General features: G+C 40.6%; 1 protein-coding gene across 2 annotated transcripts in view; it reads left to right on the top strand.

The window, feature by feature from the left end:
- TTC39A (tetratricopeptide repeat domain 39A) overlaps positions 1 to 23,302 on the top strand; it is a 49,155-nt gene that overhangs the window by 2,102 nt on the left and 23,751 nt on the right. The window contains exons 1-8 of one of the 2 annotated variants that reach the window (XM_048946259.1): positions 5,186 to 5,301; positions 7,300 to 7,404; positions 14,095 to 14,226; positions 14,811 to 14,887; positions 15,386 to 15,453; positions 17,351 to 17,415; positions 19,306 to 19,405; positions 20,096 to 20,161. In XM_048946259.1, coding sequence (XP_048802216.1) covers positions 5,264 to 5,301; positions 7,300 to 7,404; positions 14,095 to 14,226; positions 14,811 to 14,887; positions 15,386 to 15,453; positions 17,351 to 17,415; positions 19,306 to 19,405; positions 20,096 to 20,161 — 651 coding nt within the window. In that variant the 5' untranslated portion in view covers positions 5,186 to 5,263. Of the gene's footprint in view, positions 1 to 5,185; positions 5,302 to 7,299; positions 7,405 to 14,094; positions 14,227 to 14,810; positions 14,888 to 15,385; positions 15,454 to 17,350; positions 17,416 to 19,305; positions 19,406 to 20,095; positions 20,162 to 23,302 lie in introns of those variants that run through there. The other variant, XM_048946257.1, reaches the window with a different exon arrangement.

Consider the following 23,302-nt stretch of genomic DNA (forward strand, 5'->3'; position numbering starts at 1 on the left):
TAAAGCAACTGTGACTGAATAGTTCATTTTTAAAATGAGTTGCATGTTTCTAATGCAAAAAAGAAACGAAACAAATCATTGCAGCTCAGAATAAATACTGCAGGAGTGCCTTTGGGGCTAAAATGTGTGCTTTATCCCTTTCGTGTTTCTCACCACATTGAAATCTGGAAGAAGTAAGCATGAAGAAGTACAAGCCAGACTGAGACTGCTGAAGTTGGAGGTGTGGGTAGCTCTGGGGTCCTTGTGATAGCTCTTTATTCGGGTTATTTTTGGTTGGCAATGGAGACTCCAAGCACAGGTAGAGATTCCCCAGCATCACTCCCTCACCTCCCACTGGATCTTATTTCAGTAATACCACAGATCTCTAAGCTGATCTCGTGCTCCAAAGAAAAATAAATGTCACTGTTGCTGTCAGGCTTCTTACAACGTACATAGCAGACGTGAACTTGCATTTTGCAAAATCCTTTTGTTGTGCGTGCTGTGAGTTTTACTGTGCCCTGCCCTACTGCAGGTAGTGGTCTAGTGCAGCTCTTGCTCATTGCTTTTAATCTGGACAGGATTAGTCCTTTACAGATTGTGAATAACTGTCAGAAGTATAGACCAGCCAGAGATAGCGAAACTGAGACTTGGAGGATATGGGGAAAAGAGCAAATGGATACTGTAAGGTTGTCTGAAGAACTTAACAACGTTTTAAAAAGAAAAAAAAAGAAGCATGGCATGATTCATGTCTGTTCTTCAAAGTGGCAGACTAGAGCACTTGGATCAATGAAAAGGAGCTGTTAAGCATTAATACAGAGTGATTTCTGATCAAAATTTAATCTGATTGCAATGTTGCTGCATTCTGTAACGGGTTGGGGATTTGCAATTTGTTAGCCTATATATGTACGTAAATTTATTTTATAAGCAGTCATAGCAGCAAACCACCCTCTGTGGTTTGCTCCGGAAAGGGAGCTGCAGAAAGGACACACGTATACTTTTTATTTGTCTGAACAAATCTACCTAAGTGAATTTATTGCACTGTTTGCCTGTTCAAATACAGGATGAGAGCTGTCAGCGTAATGCAACCCAGATCCTGCTCGCTGCAAGTCAAACAGTGGTGGGACCAAGGGCAGAGCAGGAGTCTGCCGACTTGCTGGACTTTGCTCCTCTCCTGGACTGCTTGGCCACATCCCCTTGTTCCGTGAGCTGTCACTGAAACCTAAGAGCCCAAAGCAGAGTGTGTTTGTAACAAAAGCCTGTGGCACTGCTGAGACATCGGCAGCCCAGTGCTTCCAGAGCTGAATTTGCCTCAGAAATAAAAGGGGGCTGTAAGAAGAAGGGGACAGACTCTTTAGAGATAGGACGAAGGGGAATGGTTTCAAATTAAAAGAGGGGAGATTTAGGCAGGCTGGAAGGCATACAGTTTTTACAGGAAGGGTATTGAGGCACTGGGATGGGTTGTCCATAGAGGGGGTGGGTGCCACATCCCTGCAGACACCCGAGGTCAGGCTGAGTGGGGCTCTGGGCACCCATTGGAGCTGTGGGTGTCCCTTTTCATTGTGGGGGGTGGATTGGATGGCCTTTAAGAGTCCCTTCCAACCCTAACCAGTCTGTGTCACCATCCTTGTGTGGTTTGAAGTACTGACGAAGGTCTGCTAGTTTTAGAATCGTGTTGGTTTTGTGTTTCTCTATGAAACATTTGGACAGTATTCAAATCTTTCTGATTGCTTTGCTGTTGGTAAAAATAATGGCATTTCTGCAGCACTTTGGGGGTGTTAGACACAAGCCAGAAGTGTGCTTGAGAGCAGAGAACACTGCTGTGTTACTGCTTTGGCACGTAAACCAGGAAGGGATACAGTAGAATTAATTTTCTTACATAAACTTATTTGCTTTTGAGTTATGAAAAAGTTTCTGTATTGTCTGAAAAGTGAATGGCAAGGAATTATTAACCAGAGTTGCTTTCTGGTTCTTCCTTTCACGGTAATGAGAGCAGTTCTTAAAAGATTGTTTCTGATCTGAACAGTTTTGGGTCTGCTGGCAAAACAGAAAAGGGGTTCTTCCCAAGTGATGTGTTGTTTGTTTTCTTTGCATGCAGGCATATTTTTCAGCCTGGAGATCAGAACAGTTGTCACACAGCCTGACTCTAAGTGGTCATCCTTGTGTTTAGAAAGGAACCAGCAAACTCACACTGGCCAAAGGCAGTAACCACATTGTGTCCTCTCCTAACCGTGCTGTGTCTGCCCTGCGTCACAAGAACACAAGGCAGTGTGGTATTAATAACTTCTGAAATCAGTGGGGATCTGTTTGAGAGCATGCAGTGGGATGGACACCCTGCATACCAGTAAGCCAAGTCATGTTTGTAAGTTGGAGGTGCTTGAAATCAGGTAGGTTTTATTAAGAACCAAGCCTGTGACCTTAGAGAGGTGCTGTGGGTGCTCCTCAGGTCTGCGTGTGGTTAAAGCTTTAGTACAGATACAGCCAGAGCAGCTCAGTGTCTGCAGGGAGATAGCTGCTTGGTTCCTTACTGCTTCCTAGTTGGAAGAAAAGCAGCAGCTCTGGGCATTTCACTGATCTCTATTCAGTTCTGTTTCACGCTGCATAAAGGGATTGCTCAGGAATTCATTATTTTAAATCTTTTTTATTGCATCGCTAGAAGGAGCGCTGGCTGAATATAAAGGCAGTGCTAATGGTCATCTTTGTGTCCGTAGTGAGGTCTTCAGCATCACAGGGGTGAAGGTGGGCTGACAAATACCTTTGCTGATGACACAAGTACCTTGAAATAGAGAAGTGTGTTGGTGCAACCCTGCTCTTTCTGCCAGTACAAGGAGTGTTTGTGCTGCCTTAAAATAGCTTGTGATCGGCATTGTCTTGTAAAAAATGAAGCTGTTAGAGAGAAATCCCTTGTTACAAAGGGGCTAATGGAAGCCAACATATCATATTGTCCAAGCTGTTAAATATAGAATGAAGTTAAGAGCAAATACTTCGTAAGTACTTAACAGGAACCTTCTGAGCGGGATTTGTAGCCCTGCAGATGTGCTTTCCTTCCCTTCCCTGTAGAAGTTGGTGTGTGCTGAGCAGCCTCTGCTGTGCTCAGGCACGTTGTGGTAGAAGAGCAGCTGCACATAGAGGCAGAGCTACAGCCAGAACCCAGGTTGGTGTTCACTACAGTGGCTTCTCTGATGTTCCCCAGTAAGATAAAAGCATTGTCAGTCATTACTGAGCACAGTTGGACTGGTGCTATGCAAGCCACTGAGACAGAAGGTCATTGGCATGATTACAGAGATTTAAGGTTTGTAGGTGAAAGTTTTAGATGTACCTTTTTTGTGGGTTTTTTTGCAATGTTCTCATAAATGCTGAGTTCAAAGGAGTCAGTTTTCCAACGTTTCGCAGAATACAAGACTGGAGATTCTTTTTATTAAAGAAATCTGTAAAACCAGTAAGCACATCTGCTCTGCTGCACAGTAAGAAATCAGTCAGCATCGTGCACACAGGGAAATAAAACCTATGCAGAAATAAATAAATAGAAATCCCCTTCCCCCTTTTGATAGTGAAAACCATTATGATTCTTGTGCTTCTGAACAGGCTTAACTTTTCATTAATATTCAGGAATTTAATTTTGCTTAGTGTGCTTATGTAATTTGTTCTGTGTTGCAGTTAGCATAAAGAGGATCTGATGTTTAAGCGAAAAAAGCATTGCTTGGATGCCCTGAGTCATTGTCCTGATGGGACGCAGTGGGGTCAGGAGCTCAGGTCTCACACTGAGCCACAGGATGTGCTGGCCTTTGTGAAACACCCCAGCGGTGGTCCTTAGAGCAGAGAAGGATGGTTTCATAAATAATCAAAGCACAGTGAGAACCATGTGATTGTCCTCACAAGACCTGCAGCCAAAAAATCAAGAAACAGAAAGAAGCTTCTAAAACCAAGGGGAAGAGAGCCTAAACTTGGAAATATTCCTGATCTTAGTTTTGTTTTCTTTAGTTGAAAGAAAATGTGGGGGAAGAGAGGTTGTCAGAGCTGTAATTGTTACCAGACAAGTGGTGCTCAAAGGAAAGCTGCCAGCTGAAGTCTTGGAGAACTTGGCAGGAGCAGCACAGCCCTCAGCGCGCACGGCTTTGGAGGCTGATTTTGGAAGTACTGTACCAGTTAGACATCGGGTAAACTAGAGAAATGATGAACTGTTCTTGCCAGAGTAGCTCGTTATCACTGCACAGAAGCACCTGGGTTAATTGTAAGTTGTAATTAGTAATTATTTCCAACTGGGAAAAAAATGATAATGTCTTATCTCGGGCTGCAGCCCAGGTACACGCTGCTGTTAGGAACTTGTAATGCAGTCATTACAGGGGCAGCCTGTGGCTCTGTTAGAGTAATTTTTATAGCAGGCGCAGCACAGGCTTTTCCTGTACAGGATGTCATAAAAACAGCAAGAGATTTCATCAGGTATGTTAATGTCTTCCGAGTATCTTTCTTATCGTTTTTGAGTCCTCCTCCAGCAGCTGATATCTTTGTTGTTGATACTGCTTTGTGTAAGCTAACCAATGGGACCACGCACAGGAGAAAACTTTTACCATTAGATGATGTGCTCTTGGCAAAAATTAGCTCTTAATTGATCAGCTTCTGCAGTGCAGCTGCCTGGGTGATGGGCCGTAGCTCTCGGTGATTGCAGCCTGCTGCCCTTTCTTACAGGGGCAGTGATGCTGATAAGCCAGCAAAGCAGTTTGGGAGTGTGCACTGTTTTATTTTGGCCATAGCCAGATGAGCTCACCCCACTGATTCAGTTGTTAGTGCCCACCTTTGCATATTGTTGTTAGTGTTTCCCTTTGCGTGAGATGAAAGAGGTTTGTACCTCCCAGGGCCCTGGGGACCGTGCCACAGCTGGGTGGTGGGTTCAGTCCTGGGCTGGGTGGTTATTTGATGGGACAAAGTGCTCTCACCTGTGTGCTTCTCACTCTGACAGCAATTAGTGCCTTAATTCTCTGCATTTCAGCTGGCCTCGTTTGACTCCCCATTCCAGTTTGTAGGCTTTTGATGCTGCAGTGTGTTTGGGTGTGTAATTAGCTGGGTATTTGACTTCTACCTTGGTGCTGAATGAAGTAGCTGGTGCAGTACTAACTTGAGGCAGGTCTGTAGCTACCGTGCCAGCACCTCCCAGGTCAGTAGTAGCAGCGCTCTGTGCCTGGCTCCCAGAGCTCACCGTGACGTGCTGTGCCTGCAGCAGCGATGCTCACGTTGTCCCTGGCTGTGTTGGGGCTGCAGGCAGCGCCTGGGCTCGCTGCACTGGGCACGTATGGCCATGTCGGGGCACGGCACAGCGCTGGCAGAAAGGTAAGGGGCAGGGCACGGTGTTTTCCATGTGGATTAGAGGCAGTTCTGATCTTACAGCCGAAAGCAGGAGGGAATCTGCAGCCTGCTGAAGCATGACTAATCACTTTGATACAGCGTTCAGCATTTCTAGTTTCAGGTCTGTCTTTTTGTCCTGTTGTTTGTAGCAATGAGTGATCATTTGTGGCATTTATGTAAGGTGTTCAGGTCATAAGCCCTTTACTTGGGAGCTACGTGAAATCTCTGGTTTCCTTGGAGCATTAGGGAGGTGTGTGACTGATGTTATTGCTGCTGCTGAGGGTGGCACTGTGCTAATAATTCTTATTCCTGAGAAGATGCCAACTAATTAATGTATTATGTTTGTACCTTGAACTTAAATATATTTTTTAAATATATGCATTATTTTTATGTTTTAAAAGGAGTATTTTGAACAGGTTTATTTGTATTGAATGGGCTTTGATTTATAATTGTCCTGCATGGAGCTAAACAGAACAAAATAAAACCAGATCAAATGTTACTAGTCCAAATATTTCACAGCAGGAGAAAAATGTGTTTTATGTACTGTATAATGATTGTTTTAGGGTTTAAAAAGGCACGTAGGAACCATAATACATGCAGACATTAATTAACAAAGTTACTGTAAGTCAGGCTCAGAACAGACTTGGCCAGCCAGGCTGGCATGATACCACACAGTGCACAAGGCAGTGCCAAGGCTGGGTTAATCCATGTTTGCAGACCAGTCAGAGTTTCCCGGGTGCAGGATTTGCAGCGTATCTCAAGTGTGATGGCAGCAGCCACTACGAACAGCGTCGTGTGATGTCTCTTCAAATCTGCAACCCTGGTTTTCATATGTGTGGTAATGGTCTTTCTTCTTTGCAGTCATTATTAAAGTCAAAACCAGAACGCAGCTGCAGCGGTTATTGCTGATGCTATCTGTCTGTTCTGTGCTCCCCTATCTTTTTTCCTGAAGATGATACCAGCATTTTACTGTCTGTTTCTCCTTTCAGCAGGCTGCATTTTGCTATTTTTTAAGACAATAACAGTTTCCCAGTAACAAGGCAGTTTGCACCACTTAGAGCTTTTGCCATCAGAAACTCGCTGAAGATTCGTGCTGTGTTTTTTGGGGGCAATTTTTGGACCGAACTTACGTGTGACATATTAATGCTATGTAACTCTTTGATCATTAGATGCAGATGTTTCAGCTGTCCTGACACTGACCAGGTTACTTTAACTTTGTTAGTACAAGGCCTAATTTGTTTCTACTGCAGATTTGTGTCCAGCAGTTCTGATGGGGAGGAACTTGGGCCCAAATGTTTTCAGCTGGTCTGTGTCATCCCTTTGCCAGTAACCCACAGACCAGCTGAGAGCCCTCATTTCAAGGTCAGGCTGACATCGGAGTGCTATGAAGGAGAAAAGTACAGTCAGACTACAAAGATAATCTTCTGACTTGGAGATGCAGCAGCAGATTTGTGTTGGAGTGCAGCATCACTTCTGAGGGACAGTGATGTTCCCAGGAGCATGCACAGTGTGAGACTTTCACCAGCCTGTGAGTCTGTAGTGGTCTGCTGGTCAACCAAGCTGAGCGTGAGCTAAACTACAGCAACTGCAGTAGTTGATAAAACAGCCTGGTGTGATTTGAAATCATCCCACCCTTAAGCAAGCAGCAATCATAAAGTACTGAACCTGCAGTCTTTTTGAGCCTCCCACCTGGTGCTCCTGTGTTCCTGCTAAACGAGCTCATCAAAATGCCCTGCTCCCACCTGGTACTGCTGCCTGCACAGCTTCAAATTTACAGCCCATGTGGTGCCTTTTATCCTCAGGAGGCAGAAAATCTGAATTGCTTTCCAGGTGTCCCAGAGCAAGAGTTCACTCATATTTTGCAAGCATTAGGAGTGGACTGGGAGTAAGGCTAGCACTGAAGATGGGAAGTTGAAATGTACAAATATTGCACTGCTAGAAGGGGAACAGATGTGCTGAGTTTATTTTCTCTTCTTCTGGCAGGTCACCAGCATCAGACCTCAACGTGGCATTGCATGAGTGCATGGCAGCTCTGGATTTATTTCTTAGCAACAAGTTCTCAGATGCTTTGGCTTCTTTACAAGCAAAGTAAGTTGGCTACTTTTACCAGTTTTCATTTGTTTATTTTCTGCTTCACTATCTCTCATAAGAATTAACTAGACATCTAGTTCTCTTAGCAATCATTTATTAAAGTGTGGTTTCAGTTCAGAAGGGGAGGGTAAATAATATATTAAAGTTTTGGGGAAGCCAGAATAAGTGCTTTACACTTGGTTGAGTAAGTAATGTAAATGATCAAAGGTAACTACAGAAAGTTCTGAATTGCTGTCCAAAGAAGTAACCCTTTTGCTGTAGCACAGGATATGGGATTTTTTTTTCTCCTGAAAGAGTAAAATCTATCTTCTGACACTTGCTTCTTTTTCTCCTCCTTCCCCATATTTTCTTGCATGTAGCAAGAGTTGGTAGTTTTATGTCAGCAGCTAATAATGAATTGTCAAGCTTAGGGCATGTTACTCAAGGTTTCAGTTCAGATGTATGAGTTTGGTTTGTGGCATGGTTATTATTGTTATTTTCTTTAATACTTCACCACTTGCAGAAACTTTCTCATGGTTTATTTTACAACTCAGCATTGTGCTCATGTGTCCTAATTACACTGCTGCCCACCTGGAGGCAGTGAGGTCCAAAACTCCTAGAAATTGTTTTATCTTGCCAATTTCTTTTATTTCCTTTTCATACCCTGTCCTGGAGTTAGCTGTGCTCTTGGCTTGTTAAGTCATGTTTTTTTCTCCTCAGTTTGCTCCATTTATTTTTGAGCCATCAGCACATTACATTGTCTTCTTTTGGATTATTGGAATATCAAGTAAAATTCATAGATAATGGAGGTTTTCTCTTTTGCCACCTCAGTTTGCCGTTTCCTTTATCCTTAACTGCATGACTTTAGAGGTGTTAGGAGATATCAGTGATCTGATGAGTCATGTAACCAGAGCTCTGGGTGTTCACATGCAGAACTCAGTGAAATGGCATGCAAACACTTTTCAGTAAACATTATGGCTTAGTGTGTACATTTGCTCAGACCTGTATGGGACCTCAGATATCCTCAGCAGCAGCAGGAGTAGCAGGTTGCATCAGCTTCTTTTCTGCTCAGTTATGCTTTTACTTACCTCATTCATCCATAAATACAGGTGTCAGTGCTCTGCACCTCCTTCACTTCCTCTTTCCATGTCCTCCACAGGTTGTGACTGCTCAGGCAGGAGCCACCTAAGGGCAGGAGTGTGTGCTTGAAATCCATCAGGGATTAGTGAATGCTGTAGATCTGCTTTGCTTTGTTGAGGTGTTCACCTCAGTTTCTGATACCACAATCTATGGCTTACCAAGTTAAGTACACTCTGAAAGACATTCATGATAAATTGTAGGCTCAAGTGTATTGCTAGAATTGGTTTTAATCCACAGCAGTGTTGTATTGTGTTTATGTATCATCAGAAGATATCATAAAAATGGTAAGAAGAATGACTATTATCGTTAAATTCTGTCAGTAAAGCCCTGTGTCCATCTGGAAATGCTTATTCGGTGCCTAGCATAAGATAGGGAGATGCTTAATTGAAAGGAGGTTTCAATACACTGCAAAGCCTAGTGAGGCTGTGTTGTTTTTTGAAAATCCATTTTCTCATATTGCATGTGGTTTCCATCCAGCTTTTGTTGGGCCCTGTAGGATAATTTCATGAGCTGCTATTCTCTCTTTGTACCTGAGTGCATTGCGTATTACAAAACAATTCTGAAACTGATTTTTCACATTAGCCTGTTGTTGGGAGGAAGCCTTATTCCTGTTGTCCTTTGGCAGCAAAGGAAACGCAAACCTACAATATTTGCAAGTGTGATTCAGAAACAAGATGCTGCATTTCCCCGTAGATGATACCCATCAGGATCCCCATCTCTTCAGGGAATGACTGGAGATGTAGAGTGGGCATATGTGGTAATGCTGACTGTTTTCTTTGGGAGTCTTCAGTTCCTCACTGCTGCCTTTTAGTGTGCTGAGATTCAGAATTGATTTTCACAGTCCGTAAACATTCTATCTTTGTTTAAAGAAATACTTCTCAGTTTCTACATGCTTGTGAAGAGTATCTTATCCTCGATTTTGCAGCTTTACCAGTTGTATTGTAGGACATACTCTGCTCCATATTACATTATTGTATGTTCACTAAATTACTCACATTTGGCTTCCACAGTGAGTGTATTTCCAACTGATTTGTACCATGTGTAACTGAGAGCAGATTTTGGCAATATATGAGAGTTAAAATCAGAAGATCTCTCTTTGCAGCTTAAAAAGAAATAGCTAAGGATATTGTCTAGACTTGTTGTTGAGATAAAGCTCTTTTTTCCTGTTAGGAAAATAATATCCTCCATAAAGATGAGATTTTGTTTCATAAAAATTTTAATCTGGTGTTCTTGCTTCATAGCACTGAACATTTTGTTTCCTGGAGCAGTTTTAGCCAAAAAAGTTTGAGTCAGTTTTCTTTCTTAATATGGTTATTGTACAACGATGGGCTCCAATTCTTTTTTAATTCCTGCTCTAAGTTTAATTAGCTTAATCTCTTATATGCAATATTGGTACTAGGTCTAAGAAGTTGAAGAAAAACATTAAACTCAGTCACCAAGCACAGCAGTTATTTTTAATATGTACTTTGCTAACTGTGACAGGAAGCATCAGTCAGACAGTCCAGTCACTGGGGAGGGCACACATCTTGTGTTCATCCTCAACCTCAAGTTACAGCAAATCAATTAAAAGCTGACTATATTTTTAGCTCTCATTTAGTTGAAAGCAGTTAATAAATGCTGAAAGAGTTGATTCCTGGGTATTTCTTATTCCTTTTGGTTAAACAAATGTTTGATATTTTAACACTTATCCTAAAGGAAAGAGTGGTGTAATCACCTGATATCAGATCATTTGGGAGAACTATAAGAAATGAATTCTCGACAAAGCAATGTGGATCATTGGTTAAGCTGCAGCACATTTTTCTTGCTGCTTGTATAGCAGAAATATGAGAACGATTCATTCTGGGCAGTGGATTTTATTCAGGAAATAGTCTCCAAAAGCCGTTGGAGGTGTTAGTGTAATGTTGGTTCTGGAATGACTGTGTCTGAAAGGTGAGTTAAATCCTTTCATATGTGGATGTGCCGGATGGGTTTGACGGCGTTCTGCTTTACTGCTTATCTGTTTAAAACTGCTGTCAGAATAGTGGAGGTGTGTGGTGCATATCCACTGTCATTGGAATTTTTAAAAATCTAAATTGCAATATTAAATGTTATCTTGTGTATTCTGAGTTTTAGAGAGCTGAAGGAAGTTATTAGGATTTGAATAGAAACATTTTGTAATGACTGCCTTTGTTGTGTGGTAAAACGTGATCGTAGGATAAACCAGCTATGGAGTTGTTCATTGGGGCAGGGAAGTTTTATCAGAACTGTGATGGTCAAACTGAACAGTGCAAATAAGGGGAAGCACATGGAGGTATACTGAAGATCTAGGCTGTGTTTGGATGAAGACAGTGCAGCTCTACAGAAAGCTCAGGTTAGCTATTTATGGTAAAGAATGTCAAGAACATGAAGAAGGTCATTATTTCCACTTTTTTAGTGACTGGAGTCTGGAGGAACACAGCTTTATACTCTTTATAAAAAGAACATTTATTGCTGCCAAAACCTGACAATTATTTGTCTCACCTCCTAGCTGAAATTACTAGACTCTGTATTTTATAGAACAGTTTATTTCAAAAAGGCTGGAGGGTATTCTTGTTAAATCATAGCTTTTCAGCATAGACCAGATTTAGACCATTCCTCTGACTCGGGTTGATTAAAATGGTCTTTTCTAATTGTAAACTTAATGCTTGTGGGAAATTTTCATAGGAAATAAGTCTTTATTGGAAGATGTCCAGTTATCAAAATGGAGGCTTCCTATGGAAGCCCATGCAGTAGTCTAGCAGGTTGTTTGGACTTCTGCTGGTATTTCTGGGCAACCTTTCAGTCCCCATGTGTCCACATCCCACTGAGGCAAGTAGTGTTTGAACCCTGATCCTGTTCCTGGATATGCCTTGATGAACATACTCCTTCTCAGTCCTTGCTGTTGGATTTGTTTCACTTGATACGAGCATTTTGATACTAAGTTAGCACATAAAATTGACCCTGGACTTTTTATAAGCTAGTGATAACATGCAATAGCTTTGTTTTATAAGCTAGTGATACAAGCAATAGCATGTCTTGCTATTGAGTTACTGTTAAAGAATCCTCAAAAGGATCTTAGGCTCTGTGTTTCTCAGACAAAAGATTGGCCTTCAGTCAATTCTGAGGTTAAAACACACCAGGCTTTTAGGTTTTCACACTTCAACTGGAGAGGAGAGCTGTTGGAGTCTTCATGTAGGTGCTTGTTTTGAGTGGGAATAGGTGCCTGTCTTGAGGAATGGCAGTGCTACAAAGGTGATAGTGGTTGTACAGCAGTTGGAGAGCAGACATGTGGCAGAACTCCATAAATGCCTAAAGATATAAGCCTCTTATTCAGCCATGTGATACCAACTATTTGGGTAAGTGATTAATCAGAGCATTAGTTTATGTCGTAAAGACTGTTGAACTCCAGCAGTGTCCTGAGGAGGAATCGAAATGTCCTGCTGAGGAATTGAAAGCAAAAAAAAGAAAAAGTTATGTGCAGCAAATTGCTGGAGAGGGAAATCCCTCTTGACCAGTGTGTAGACAAAAGTATGATTTTTCCCTTTAAAACGGTGGATTTAATGATTAGCTGCTTTGATTCTGACAGCAAGTTTCTGAAATTTTGGAAGAGGTCTTTTTTAGTGCCTTCCCTCTGCTTTGAATTTGAAAGGATTTTATTTTAATAAATCTGAGGTGAATTGTGTTTATCTGTGCCAGCTGAGACGGATGAGAAATCAAATGAACAGGAACACTTCATAGGTTGGCATGTTATAATTTGTTCTTTTTTTTTTTCCTACTTACACTGACAGTCTACTGAAATAATCTCAGTCTGGGAGAACGAGACAGAGCTGTCCTGACTCCGTGGGATTTTAACCAATTTCTCTGTTATTGGTCTGTTCTCCTTTTTCACTCTGCAGATGAGATGGATGTCAGCATGTTTGGGGGCCCGCAGTGCTTACAGCAGTTGGTTGTTTCCCAAAATGGCCTTTCTGCTGGTTTGGCTTAGAGGTTGATTAGAGCAGCTTGTTAGGTGTTAGGTCGATGTAATGTGTGCAACTGTGAGTTAAGGACAGGCAGAAAACGCTGATTTTTGCATGGTCTGAAGCTGTGCGCTGCAAATTTCTTCAGTACAGCCAGCCAGCATGCAGTGTGCCACGTGTCCTGGAAAAAGGGAGCCCTCTGGCACTGTGATGAAGGCTGGCAAGGGAGGTACCAGGTGTGTGTAATGCTGTCTGTGCCAGCACCAGGTATAATTTTAATCCCTAAATCTGAAAGCGTTTCACAAAGTACACAAGGTGGATCATATAATTCTGGGATTTCATTTTATTGCATGTTGCCACTGAGAAGATTCTTTTTTTTTCTTTTTTCTTTTTTCTTTTTTTTTTTTTTTCCTTCTGGAAAACACAACCAAACCTCAGGAGCTCTTCAAGACAGTTTAAGATGTTTCACTCCATCAGCAAAAGAATCAGTGCATGATAGTGAATGGTTAGAAAGCTTAAAGGGGTTCAGATCATTGCAGTGAGTTACTGGATCACTGATGAGTGCAGGATTGTCTTAAATTACCCCTAAGGTTATCTTTCAATGCAATCCAGTTATCTAAACCCAGAGGAGAAAGAAGTGAATTGGGATGTCGTGAAAGCTTGGCAATAGAGACCTTTCTGATCAATCCTAAAGGTGTAAAGAATTGAAATAACAAACGTAGCTCTTTAGCAGTGTTTATCTGAATTTGTCATGAGTGAATTAGAAAGGTGCACAGGGAGTGCCTATAGCAGGAAGTCATCTGAGCTTTCCCTTCAAGTTGCCTTTGTTGGACATCTAGGTCTGAAGATACATGGATTCATTAGCAGGTGGTTATAACATGGATACTAAGTGAATGCTGTAAGTGTGTGAGGTATATAAACCCTTCCTGCCTGAGAAACACTGCTGGCAATGTCTGCAGATTAGGATTGCTTGTATTCCTTGCATTCTTGCCGTATCTTTTGGTTTTCTGTAAAAGGGGCACCATCTGAAGTCCCTCAGAATAGCATCTGAATTGAGCAATTTGGGATGGAAAGTTGACAGAAGGAAAAAGCCATCATGTCTGACTGGAATATTTCTAGTAGGAAATTCTATTTGAAGAAGATGCTACTTTGGCCAGGCTTATAGAATGGTGTTACTACTAGACCATCTCCTTGAGTCTGTCCTGAGTAACTGTCCCAGAATAGAATGATGTCTGGATTTTGGTCACGTATTGTTGAGTTCATTTAAGTAATTTATTAAAGAGGAAAAAAAAAAGTGATTTGTTTTCCCTGAATGATGGCCATGTGGTTAATTCCTGTACTTCATGTACATTTAGTACCTATCCTTGGCTCAGAATTGGAACATCTCCACAGTTATTGAAACTGGAGCTGTAGACATGATTTCCTACACAAATCAGAATCTGTTAGCATTTCTTGGTTTTATTAACTGTTTGCATGTCCTTCATGCCTGATTTCTAATTCATTTAGACCTAGTTCCTGTCAGACTGATGCATTTCTGGAGTTGGATTTGTACTTGTTTTTTAAAGTAATAAAAACAAAGTAACTCTGCTTTGAATCTTGTGTTTTCTTGCAGAACTAAAGACAGTATGTATCATGCACTGACTTATGCCACTATATTGGAAATGCAAGCTATGATGACATTTGATCCTCAGGATATAATGAATGCAGGAAACACCATGAAAGAAGCTCAAGCCACCTGTCAAAAGTAAGTGTGGGGCAATTCAGTCACTGAAGCTGGAAGTTGACATCAAGAGGCCATCTAGTCCAACCTCCTGCTCAAAGGAGCCTCAGTTATGAGGTCAGACCACACTCCTGAGTGTTTTCAGCATTCTGTTCCTGAAAACTTGTTTACCACAATATCTGATTTTTTTTTTTTTTTTTTTTTTTGTCAATCAATTTTTGTCAGTTAGTTTTTTGTCCTGTCCATTGTACTGATTCTGCAGTGTCTGGAGGCTATTTACCATTTATAGGTGCTGCAGGATCATTCCATTTGGTGATGATTTTGCTGTAACCAGCTGCCTTTGAAACGGTGTGCACACGCACGCAGTATGATTCAAAAAGCCTCCTGATCCTTTCCACCATCGAAATGGGATTTTGTGCACAAAGGATAAAAGACAGATCTCAGGAGGGTTACATTAACAAAAGTTTACATGGAATATTCTCGTGTTTGCATGCGCAGGGAGGTGACAGTGGGTTGGTGAGCAGTGGAGGTATTTTAGAGACTGCAAAGATAGCCAGCTGGAAGATACAGTTCTCATGTTCAGAATGACCAAACTGACTTTTCTGCAGATTTAGGAAGAAATCTACAGTAGCTGACTCCATCAACAACCTTGTGCATAGACAAAGCCTTGAAAACTTTACTGAAGGTAACACTGTCTCTAATTTGTCTATTTTTGTTTGGGTTTTTCACTGGAATTAGAATTGTATAGAGTTGGCAATCTGCAAGAACACATTAGGTGAAAAACTCACTGATAAAACTGATGATTTATCAGCAATTGCTGGATTGGTGTTCTGGCAATTGCTATCTCACCATGTCCAAAGTTGCTGGCTGTTTTATGCTGGCTACTGACTCAGTATTTCCAAAAATTACTGCATAAGGAAATGCCTAGAAGTTCATGGGGAAAATGCCAGAAAGGTTCCAAGTTCAAGAATTTCTGGAAATAATTAAGAAATTTCTGCAAAATTACTCTGTGTACCATTACTGCTTGGAGTTGCCTTGGTAGTCTAGAAGCAGTGCAGGTAATTTTGAAACTGCTTTCCTCAGTTTGAGATTTGTGAGTTTATTCCTTTATTAATTATCTAAGTTTTGTTTAATTATTTTTCATCTGATTGATTTGTTTTTCTTCCATTCCATGTGACACTAGAGGAAATCCATGCAGAAATTTGCTATGCTGAATGTTTACTTCAAAGAGCAGCACTCACATTCCTCCAGGTATGGCTTCTTGCATAGCTCATTGCAAACAAAATACTATATATGTTCTCTATTAGAATTAATGAATTGTAGATGCTGTTATTTGACCCAGTGGTGTACGACTCTTTCATCTGGATTATTCTGTCTATTTTATTTCCATCTTCCTTCTTCTTGACATGAGCAGCCTCTAGCACTGGGACAGTTCAAGTGATGTCTGAAGCTATTGAAGCTATTACAGTAGTATTTTTTAGAACTTCCCCATTGTAACTGTAAGAATGCTTAATGTAATGTCTCTCGATTTTTAAGCACTGTTTCCTCGTTTATCCATCTTTAAAACTGCTTATAAATACAGGAGAAATTACAGAGTAAGAAAACAATTTCCAATTTTCTTCTGCATCAAGACGACCAGTTTATTTGCTTCCTCTTCCATTCTGTGCTCAATTTTTCATGAGCTCAGGAACTGGTTTTAAAAATTTAAAGACACTTTGTTCCAACAGCTGCTACAATCAGTTAATTTTGATGCTTTATGTAGGTGACCAAACCCAGCTGAAAACACATAGAAATTAATATCAGGATTTTGAGGGACATGTTGGACTATTCTTGTGCTGGTTATCTCTGTTGCTGGTATCTTGAGTATGTAACTGAGAATACATGCTTTGATATGCCCAAGTCCTCCCTAACTAGTTCTACAGAACAAAGCAAAACAGAATCACATCATTGTGATTGTTTTGATTGGATATTATTGGGATTCAGTTATCTGGGAATATATCATCAGGAATTGCATGTCTGCTTATGGTGCGCAGCTTCTGTCCTCATCTGTTGCTCTTGAAACCATTCTTTAGGACTGCTGGCAAAGGCGGGTCAGTCTGCAGAAGGAAGCCCCTATCCTTCAGTTTGGGCCAGGAGGCTTCTGATGCTAATTTGTAATTCAGTTTCTTCTAGAGTTTGCTTTTGGTAGGTTTGATAGATGGAGTTATTTTCCTGACTGGCAGAAAGATGGAAAGCTCTTTGGGCCAGATTCTGTCTCTGTTTACATACTGAGCATGACTGGGGCCTGTTTTCTTGTCAATAACAGTAAAGTGTTCATCTAATCTACGCTCTTTTCTGCACAATGTGTTGTACAGGCTCTAAAAATACCATAACAGAAAAAAATCATCTGCTAAAACACATGTAGCTTTCTTGTCCCAAAGCAATAGCAGATATCAAAACAAACCAGAATAACAGATTAGATTTGATTAATGGAGCAAGAAACTACCACCAGAAATTTCTCAGACTAAAGACTTCTCTCTTTGGGATACAGCTGTTGACTAATGGTCCCCCAGATACTTTCCTGTAACTTCTCAGTTCATTATAGCTAGTGAAGTAGCATGCTACCGTACAAGTATGGGGCTCATAGATCAGTTCAGACTCAATTCAGACCAGAAAGAGCATATCCTGCGTGACTTTGCTTACCCTGCTTCCTTTTTTAGGATATGAAGCTATATTCTGTAGACTCTTGAGGACAGGCAGTTATTTGTGTTTGGTGCTGAGCCAGGAAACATTCAGATCTTAACCATGCTGAAGGACAAATGAGAGAGCTATTTTTCTGAAACAGCCATAAGTGCCTGGACTGTAAGAGGCCATTCATTAGCTGAGCTCCCTGTGTTCATTACGGAAATTCAAATGATCTGCAGGTCGTGGGGGCTTTCCTAATCACAGAAGGCATCAAAGTCAAGTGTTTGTGTGTATGTGTATATATCTAAACAGAGTAGAAGTGTTTAAATATAAAAAGGAAGCCATAAATCCATGTATTGTTTCTTAGAGAGTTGTACTGTGTGTGATGATGGTTATGTTCAGGGCATGTGTTCATCTTCAGATGGTAAAAGCTGTTCATAACGCTTATAAATTTATACTGCTTCTGTGTTTTCATTTCTCACAGGATGAGAATATGGTTAGCTTCATAAAAGGAGGCATCAAAGTCAGAAACAGTTACCAAACATACAGGTATGTTAGAGTGGTGATAAAATTAAGTGTGCAAGTGTGAAGTCGAATTCTCCAATTCACAAATGAATCAGCGGTTTATTTATTCCAGCCTTTATTGTGGGCCTTGCATCTAGAACCTTTCTTAGCCCACATGGATTCCTTCTTTGCAAAATGAAAGGCACTGATGTCATGGTTGAGTTGGTTTACAAATTTGCATTAGGTAGGCAGGGAATGGAAGAAAAAGAGGTAGTGAACCCCTTCCCTGTTAACTCACAAGGTTTGTCTACTTCAGATGAGGCTGTGCATGAAACAGATCATCAGGCATATAAAATAGCATTTCTTTATTGTTCTAGCTGCAGCTTTTTTTGGAACATCAAAAACCAGTAGGTGAAGCGTGAGTAATTCCATTAAGAAGGCATGAAACAAAAAACTAAGAGAAAATAAACTGAAGAGGAGCTTGCAATGGAAAACAGCTGACTTCAAAGAAAGGTCAAACGAATTTGCAGGAAATAGGCTTATCGGAGCTAATTAGCATAGAACAGATGCAGTCTTTCCACGTCACAAAGTCCCCAGACAGGCAATTCCTAGAGGATGCTTTCCCTAGCATGTGTCACTGTCTGTGTGAAATATTGGGTAAGCTGGACCTTTAATCTGGTTAAGTAAGACAGTTGTTGTACTCTAAAGGGAAGGTGCGTGCTATTAAAAATGATAAGCAGGTTTGCTTATCTGAACTTGCAATATGTCCATTACTTGGTGTCTAGAAGCTAAAAGCATGTGGGTAAGTGTATTTATGTTCAGGCAGTAATGGAGAGCTGTTTTCAACATGTGCAAAGTGTTTTGAAGTGCAGTAGTAAATTCTGAAAAGATGCATTGAAATGTATACTATGGGAAGCATGCTCAATTTTGCCTCAGTAAATTAAGAACAGTTTTAGTATATGTAAAAAGCTGAGTGCTATAAAACTAGTAGAACTTAGGTGGTCTCCTTCAAGAGAATGATAAAAACGACTTACGTATAACTAGAACATATTTTAACAAGGCAAGTTGTTAAGTGAGATTGGCATTTATTGTTTTTGTACCTTTGATGTGGCAAGAAATAATTACTTGCAGCCTTGATGACAGTATGGTGCAGAAGGTTACACAGAAAATGATGAAATGAGACTTTATTTGCATTGATTGATATTTATCACAACGGAATTGGTGGTATAAAAAGCCAGCCTTCCTTTCTCTGCTGTCAGCAGAGCAGGAGCAGAACCCCTGGCAGAGACATTGGGGGGAAATATTGCAAAGATGCAATTTTAGAAATTCTCTTTCAGGGCTGAAAATTTACCATGTGCTATTTAAAAATAATAATAATAATAATAATTTAGAAAGAAGCATTTGCTTTAAGTGCATAAAAGGTTTGCTTGTATACCAGACACATAATGACATCCAGTCTGGGCTCCCCAGAAGGATGCTGAAAGGGAGAAAGGTGACAGTGTCCACTTGTGCAGGCTGGAGGTGACCAAACACAGGTCCGTTGTAAATGCTGCAGTTACAATAAAAAGTCACATATCCATTAGCAGCAGTAAGCAGATAAAAACTGGAAACAGCTTGAATAGTAATTTGTGGCTGCCATTGAAACAGTGTGTTGGGTTTATTCCCCCAGCAATAAACAAAACGAAGTACAACAATATTGTGATAAACGTGTGGCTGTGGAAAGCTTGGGAACAAAACAGTTTCAGATCTGGTTGGATTATGCTGTGAAATAAGGGATATTACAGAACTGAGATCTATGACAATTAGAAGAACAAGTAGTAATTTCTGATAACCCATCCTTATTAATAATAATAATAATAATAATCTTTTCCTATATTTAACAAAATGTTCTTTTGAACAGGCACAAAATGAGAACACAATCTTTTGCTTTTTCAGGGAGTTGGACAGTCTCATACAGTCTCCACATTATGTCAAAGGAGAGAACCATCTTCATTTTGAGGGAGGTGTAAAGCTTGGAGTTGGAGCCTTCAACTTGGTACGTACCAGCAGTTTTTCTCTCGAGCTGAAAGCTAGCTAACTGGAAGTGTTGATAACTTAAATACCTGAAAAGTTCCTGGACGTCAGTGCTACCAATGATGCGGTTAAAGGCCGTTGTTTCATGCCCTTGTTTGCATTCTGCTCTGAAAACAAGAGGTCAGATGATGGTGGTGTGGTACAGGTGTCTTCTGCAGCACACAGCAGGATTCTTCTTAGTGGATCAGAGGCACTGACCCGGAGGTGCTGAAGGATGCGGTGGTTGTTGAGGTGATGGACTTCAGAAAGTGCCAGGTGCTTCCCTCAGTTTGCCTTAAGCAGTGTGAGAGTCTGGCGTGAGCCCTGATGTTGGATTTACTGCACAAAGAACAAATATGTACTGTGCAGTGCACACCCAGTATTTCTGGAACTTCCCAGAGGTGCTGCAGTTACAGTGTGTGCTGTATAAACATCTTTCTGTCAGGGAATCCTGGAGACACAGCAGTCCTGAGTCAAATGGATATTTCTGTTTAAATTATATACAGAAGACAGCAAGTATATAAATTTACCCAGAACATCCTCAGATACATAAAGATGGTTTTAGTGATTTTTATCAACTATTTATTGTGTTTGGGAAAGTGGTATAAGGCAGTCTAGCTGAGATGCAGAAAGTCTGCTACTGTGTAACTTGCTTTATTTTTTTTTTCTATAGACACTGTCCATGTTTCCAGCACGAATTCTGAGATTACTGGAGTTTGTTGGGTTTTCTGGAAACAAGGTAAAGGTGAAATAAGTGTTGTTGGTGTATTTCCCTCACTGCTGAGTTTAAAAAAATATGAATAAAAAAGAGTCAGAAGTTTCTCTCTTCTTTCTTACATTGATTGTGACTGAAACGCACTGATAGCTGTCACAACATGTACATTGCTGGCACTGGGAGAGTAACCCTTGCACCTCCTGCATGATATTGGGGAAAAAAAAAGTCCATTTCATTTCTGATTCATTTTTTTCTATGTCTTTAATGATCTCCACAACGCCTACGTTCTCTCTGCCTAAAGAATAGTAAGTGCTTTTTTGCTCAGAGAGTAACTGGTCTGACCTGTGTTGCTTGTATATGTAGACTGTGGCCAGTTTAGCAATGAAGCACCAGGAAACTTACATGAACTGCAGTAATTTTGCACAGGGCAGATGGACAGAAAGTGATAACTCCCTCTGTATCAGCCTTGTGTGGATGCATTGTTTTGAAAGCAGGATACTGAATTATGGAGATCACTTATTTTATCTTGGTTTCAATTCCTTGAACCTGCCTTTGTCTGTTTTTACACTGCCACAATATGAGATTGATTCAAAGCTGGGTTCCTGTATTAAGGAAACATTAAGGTTCACTTAGCTTAATCTACTAGTTAAATTTATTTCATAAATGTTGGATAAGTTAAGTGTTTGATATTCCTCAGACACAGCAGAAGCAGTGTAAACAAAACTCAACTATTTTATTATAAAGCTTTCTATTTAACAAACAAGTTTAAAGGAGAAAGAGGGTTCCTTAATCAGAGCTGTACCCTTAGGTGATGAGTGGGTGAGTGTCACTGATATTTGATTAGCTTATAGGAAGGATCATAGATATAAAGCATCATGTTTAAAAATAAGATTTGGCAGAGTATTAATTTGAATTTGGAAGTTTCAGGGAGGTTATCAGGAGCTGTTTCACAGGCAATAAAGGCAAAAGTCCAATACTTTCACCTGTCTGTTATGAAAACAGAGTATCTAAAGCAACAGATTATCTTAGAAAATGCAAAGGTATTTCACATACTAGCACAGTTCTGAAAATGAAATCATATAGAATCACCAGTGCCGTGGGCTTGGAGGGACCCATCTAGTTCTGTGTTGAAAACTCATCCTGTTACTGCAGATGAAAATTTTCCCTTTAATTTAATTTCTGTTCTATTCCTTTGGCTCTGGGGTTTGTTGTATGGCTGAGAGTGGGCTGCTGTTTGTGTTGATGAGTCAGATCCTGTTCCAGTTTTTTAATATCTGTCTGAAGCATGACCTGGATTACCATAAATTTAAGCAAAAACCTGGTATTTGCACACCAGAAAAAAAAAAGCCATCATTTTAAGCATATTATTTGAAGTTCATTGAAGGTCATTTATTTTAACATCCTAAAAAAGTCTTTCTGCATTTGACAATTCTAAACTAGATGCCCAGAGTCAGAAACAAGATTGCAGTTGCATTTGTAATCCTTTCCAGTGGAAGTTTCCCAAAGCTTGCAAGAGGAAGCTATCTTCTGCAGTACAATGGGCTTTAAGGTGAAAGAAACAATAATGGAAGAGGAGAGGAAGAGTTTGTGTTTCATGTGTTGCAGCCCATCTGAAGGAATGAATTTTGATTATGTCTGTATGATCAGGCAGCCGTTTCAGTTAAGTGCTCATGGTGAGCACCAGGCTGTGCAAAAGGTGAGAGAGCTGTGATTGGTGCCTTGAGCAACTCGTAGTTCACCTGGAAGAGCTATAGCATGCTGGAAACCAGACTGCTTTTGGTGTGACTCAAGTGTTTATTAAAAGTGGGTGTAAAATTGCATTAAGATATCTCCCACGATACTAATCTGCCTTAGAGCCAGCAGACTTGCCTCTAGTGGCTCTCCTTCTCTCTGACATGTCATGGCTGTTGGTCGTTGAGGACATGCCCAAAGCAGGATTAATTCCTCAGCCAGTTGTGGGCATTGCAGACATCAATTTAACTGCAGTCTGCAGTCTCAAAGCAGTAGGTAAGGTGTGATCAGAAAAGTGTAAGAGTAGCCTGAGGCTGCCTTCTTCCCTTCTACTCAAACAAGTGCCAGTTCTGCCATTCTCAGTTGGAGCTCCTTCCCCCTTGTATGGTTAGTCAAACTGAGGGCTTATTTGTGTTTAATTATGTGGCCTTATATTTAGGTATTGATGTTCAAGGGAGAGGAATGCAGTTTTGCTCCATTTCATAAGGAATTCTGTGTGTTGAGGTGTATACATAGTGTGTTGGCAGGTACACCGTTCTGTACTGAGCAGGCTGGCTTTCTCCACACACTCAGGTAGTTGATGAGGAATGCATCCTATCCAGACTTCTTGTGTTTAATGATGACTAACTTCTGGTGAGCAGTCACAAGACTCCTGTGGCTAATATATGCTGTCATTCTTAGTTTACAGAATGCTACGGATATTGCACTGCTAAGCTGTAGAAAAGTTTGACATGAGTCAGCCATATGTTGCCTGCAACTCATCAGAGGGTCAGCTGGCAGCATGAATTCAGGGAAAGACTGGAAAACTTTCAGATAGAACCAATTTATTTCAAATTATACATTCTGATGTGGGAGGACACTTTTTCCCAAGGCAGCTGAACTGATGAATATTTTTTATGTCTCAGGTTATAATAAAATGAATTCCAATTTCCCACTGAGCATATTCTTGATTTACATTTCACTCTCCTGCAAATTTGAAACTAAGGTTTCAAAGTTATTTGGGGATGTGTTCAAGCACCCCGTCTACCAACTTAATTAGTTCTTCATAAAAGCTATTAGTGGTATCCATCCTTGCTACACCTTCAGTGGTGTGATCAGGTCATGGGACATGAGCAGTAAGCTTGTTTTGCTTTCTTTATATAGATTTGTAATTAAACAAGGAGGATATAATACAGGAGCTTTCATGTCAGGAAAATAGATGGATTTTAGTCACAGCTGATACGGTTATGAATCAGTCCACGTGTTCGTTAATAATGCTTTTGAGCTTTGTTGTGTTCATTCCACGTTCAGTGAGGAAATCCCCACTGCTTGCCTTGGGACTCCTGTTTGAGAGAATGTTGGATATCTTGCATCAAATCAATGGGATGTCACTTCTCCTTTTAATGTAGTGACAGTATAGGGAATTTAGAGCATGGTATGTTTTGAGTAACTCAC

The sequence above is a fragment of the Lagopus muta genome, chromosome 5, assembly GCF_023343835.1.
Source record: "Lagopus muta isolate bLagMut1 chromosome 5, bLagMut1 primary, whole genome shotgun sequence".
Taxonomy (NCBI): Eukaryota; Metazoa; Chordata; class Aves; order Galliformes; family Phasianidae; genus Lagopus; species Lagopus muta.